Source organism: Nematolebias whitei, chromosome 11, assembly GCF_014905685.2.
Source record: "Nematolebias whitei isolate Nwh7 chromosome 11, NemWhi1, whole genome shotgun sequence".
Taxonomy (NCBI): Eukaryota; Metazoa; Chordata; class Actinopteri; order Cyprinodontiformes; family Rivulidae; genus Nematolebias; species Nematolebias whitei.
Window position 1 is genome coordinate 25,047,838 of NC_056508.1, and position 4,280 is coordinate 25,052,117.

At 38.0% G+C, this 4,280-nt stretch overlaps 1 protein-coding gene across 1 annotated transcript in view; it reads left to right on the forward strand.

Moving 5' to 3' along the window:
- Nucleotides 1–3,706, forward strand: part of LOC119417244 (neural cell adhesion molecule L1.1) — an 86,526-nt gene extending 82,820 nt beyond the window's left edge. Inside the window, exon 28 of the mRNA XM_037684456.1 lies at nucleotides 2,705–3,706. Coding sequence (XP_037540384.1) covers nucleotides 2,705–2,960 — 256 coding nt within the window. The 3' untranslated portion in view covers nucleotides 2,961–3,706. The remainder of the gene's footprint in view (nucleotides 1–2,704) is intronic.
- Nucleotides 3,707–4,280: the final 574 nt, after the last annotated feature.

Sequence of the window (4,280 nt, forward strand, 5' to 3'; positions counted from 1 at the left end):
TTGTAGATGAACAGATGCTGGGATATATTCATCATTTAACGCGAGTTCCTCATTTTTCTGGACTGAATAAAACGTGCACTGAATTTAAGGAAATGCAAACGGGAGACGTCATTTAAATTTGACCCATCAAAATGAATGCGGTCATTTATTTACAGAATCAAATTTAACATCAAACATTTACATTAATTTGGCAAATTATGAAAATAACAACAAAGCAATCAATCAGGAAAAATCATACGGCCATGATTTCTCCGTTGCTGCACCAACAGACATTTATAACTGTACAACTATGATCTTTTACCCACATGAATGTGGGTAAGCACTTTACACAGACATTTCTAAATATCTGGGAGAATTTCTACTTGATAGAAAAGTTTAAGATGAAAGATGAAGTTTAAAGGGGAGAAAGATGGTGTTTGAGGTAGAGTGTTGAACAGAACGGCACTCTCCGGGCTTTCTTCAGCTTTTCCTCACAGTACACTTAGGTGGTGAAAACGACTCTTTTACCTGGAGATGTCTCAGGCGAGATTCCGTTTAACGCACCCTTTCAGCGTCTCCGTAGGATGCTGTTACTCGTCCGGAGTAGCGGCGAGATTCTGTCCGCCACAGCTCACCTCAGTGGAAATGTTATAATCCCATGAAACTCGGAAGAGCTTCGTTGTCATGTCAGGAACTCCCACAGAACTCTTGAAGTCTGACAACTCTCCAACTCTGTAACTCCGTGAGTCCGTGAGTCTCTCTTTGAGTACCTGTGAGTCCGTCTGCATACCTGTGAGTCTGTGTAAACCAGGAAGTACTGACATTTTAAAGACTCTTTCCCGGTTCACTTTTTGGGATTTTTCATTGGTCAGAAACGACCAGAAGGGGTGTGTTTTTGTGACGTAAGGGGTTAGAGACAGCGAGAATTGTTATGAGACAGCTCAGAAATGTTCTCACAGACCGAGAGGGTTCTGTTTTGGCGTGCCTAAGACACAGGTGCAAAACATCTCTATTTACGTCTGAGAGGATTCTAAAACATGACAGTTTTAACATAACAACTTGTTTTTCGTTTGACTGTAACCTTGTAAACGCACACACTTGCTCATTCAAAAGCAGAAATCAGAAAAATGCATAATTACTCTGCAACAGCTTTTAACATGAGAATAAAATCATTACTCAGTTAATAAAATTGATTAGTTCACTGCAACATCTAAAATGGTTTGAACTAAGACACTTTGATTATCAACATTTGTAAGATAGTAATGATAATAAAAAGAGAGTGTTCTTTTCACTTGAATCTTCAAGAAAGAAAGTCTCAGGATGGGTGAACCTGTATTTATGTATTCAAATACATGAAATGACAGCTTCTATCCCACAAGGTTCTAAAGGTCAAGAGTTTTGACCTTAGACTGGGTTTCGACGTAGGCTTAGTCCACTACATTTTTATTCAAAAGATCCCTATTTATTTCTGTGTTCTCAACACAAATTACTTCTTTGCTCAGGCAGAAAACTGAAAATGCCAACTGTTCACAGGCTGTTATCGCTGATGAGCGGTACTCAAAGTGAAAAGAAAAATGGTATGCTGGTAATTGTTGATAAGCAGTGACATTAAATATTTTTAGGCACTTAAAAACTTCTAATAGATGCTGCAGTTTTATCTGAAGCACTTTTCTGCCAGTCAAAGCAAAGCAACAGTTTGTCGTTTTTGACACGTGTTTTTCTTGACAGGATTTTGACATGTGTGAACATCCAGTTTCCTTTTGATATATAATTTGATTTTATGGTGGTGGATAAAACTGCTCTCTCCAATCGCCCGGATCCATCACTCTGTGCTGCCTCGGTCAAGGAAAAAAGAAAAAAACCTCCCCCAACCGTGATCCTTGAGGAACACCATCCTGCATGTTTTAGTTGTTTCCCTGCTTTGACACACCTGGTTTGAATGAACGGTTCAGTAAAAGGCTTCTGCAGAACTTGATGAAGTAATTAAATCACTGAATCAGGTGTGTTGGAGCAGGGAAACGTTTAAAGCGTATGTGTCAAACTCCAGGCCTGGGGGCCAAATGTGGCCCTCGTTGACATCTTATCTGGCCCCCAAGATGATATGTGAAACGTAAAATACTTCTATCTCTTGAATTTTTTCAGTAATCGTTGATTATGACGTTGAAAGCACAACAGAGAACATCAAATGAGACCAATCAAAATCTTGTTGAAGAACCTGTGACCAAGAAAAGATGTCGGGTATCTGATTTGAGTTAACGTACATTCTGAAATTGGCCCTTTGTTTGAAAAAGCTTTTAATTTTGGCGTCCATTTGTAAGTGAGTTTAACACCCCTGGTCTAAACCATGCAGGGTATTGTTCCTTGAGGACCAGGGTTGAGAATCATACAGCGTAGCTTCCACCTTCTTGAATATTGCAGTAAAAACATTAAGGTTTGCATTCCCTGTTGAATTCCAGTCCAGAAAAACACTCCTCTCAAAAACTACAAAACATTCACTATTGAAATCCCTCAGAGACGGGAAACATCTGTGTACCGCTTGTTGTCTCTTAATTTGGCTTCATTGTGAGAGTTACGTTTTTATGTTTGAATATAACAACCTGCCTGTTTGTAAGCTTTGCAGTCGTGATTGTTCTGTGCTTCATTATTCTTTCCAGCATTTCCATGTTTTGTATAATAATTTATTGCAGCCACTGATGTTTTTCTATTGTTTATTTGTGTTTTTTAGTGATGGAGATGAGAAACGCTCCGACAGCCAGCCCTCTCTGTGTGACGACAGTAAGGTGGGGAGTGACGACTCATTGGCTGAATATGGAGACAGTGTGGACATCCAGTTCAATGAAGATGGCTCGTTCATCGGCCAGTACAGCGGCCGTGGTCCTGCTCCCCATGGCAACAATGGCTCTGGTCCAGCCTCTCCAGATTCAATCCCCCCTCCCCCCATTGCTCCATCCATGTCGAGCATCCTCAACCGGCCAAGCTAGATCCACACATACTTATCCAAACCAAACTACATCTGCACATGCATGCTGCAGAAAAAAACTAAAGGGATGGACCACTCCTGTTAACACTGCCTGTTATATATATATATATATATATATATATATATATATAAATATATACATGACTTCAAGAAAAACATGTTATTCAGAAGGCCTTTTGCTCTAAAGCAGAGAAAAAGCAGAGAAGTGAAGGACGGGGCCAGCTGCAGCAGCTGTTCATGAATTATTTAAAATTAGTTCCGACAGAAAGGCTGATAGATTGATTCCACTTTGTTTGCTCCATATCAAATGATTCTTATGTCTGACTGTTAAACAATGAAACTGGCAGAGTCCCAAAGAAATTCAGTCTTTGTAGCTCCAGAATGACTTTACTAAAAACTTATTTGGGCTTTTTATTTTATTTTGTGAAATCATAACTTATAGATAGATTGAAAGAAAGAATGAAAGAAAGGAAGGAAGAAAGAGAGAAAGAAAAAAGAGAGAGGGAGGAAAGGAAGGAATGTTGGTTGATTTTGAGCATTGGATTTGTTCCTTTAAATCATGGGTGTCCAAAGTGTGGCCCGAGGGCCATTTGCGGCCCTTGCAGTGATTTAGTGCGGCCCGCAACTGCAGTTTAACAATGGCATCATTTTGACCAGCAGGCTTAAGAAGTCTATGCAGACTTTCTGTAAATTAATTAATTAATTAAATTTGTAATCCTTTTTTTATACAATGTTTAGGTTTAACAGCAAAACAGATGAAAAACAATATCCTCAAAATGAGCAATATTAAACAAAATACAAACGTTTGGATATAATTTTTTTTTATTTTCAATTCATGGTACAAAGCACCAAAAACCTTTACTGATTTCTACAAGAAATGAGACTTTTGGATAATGATTCATAAAACTTGTTTAAATATTGCAGCTGATAAAATAATCAAGAGGGAAACTGGTCATTTTTAAATGAATATAACGTGGTATCATCTACATACGAGTTGATCAACTTTATCAAACCTTCTATGAATCTGTTGTAGTGACTGACAGCTGGACGAGTTTTCAGAACTTCAATCATCTTTTTGGGCCGTCCATGGTCCAAAAGGATGATCCCATTTAAAAGGACACGTTTGTTGTTGAGAACAGACTAAAATGAATTTTACAAACACAAGAAAACAACAAAACATAGACCCAACAAATCAAATAAATCTAATATTTTTAATAATAAAAAAAAAAGCTTAGTGTTTATGAGGCTTTTAATATTTTGGATCAACAACCATTTAAAACTCTTTCTCCAAAATATTGTTCATGTTGACAGTTAAATTCAT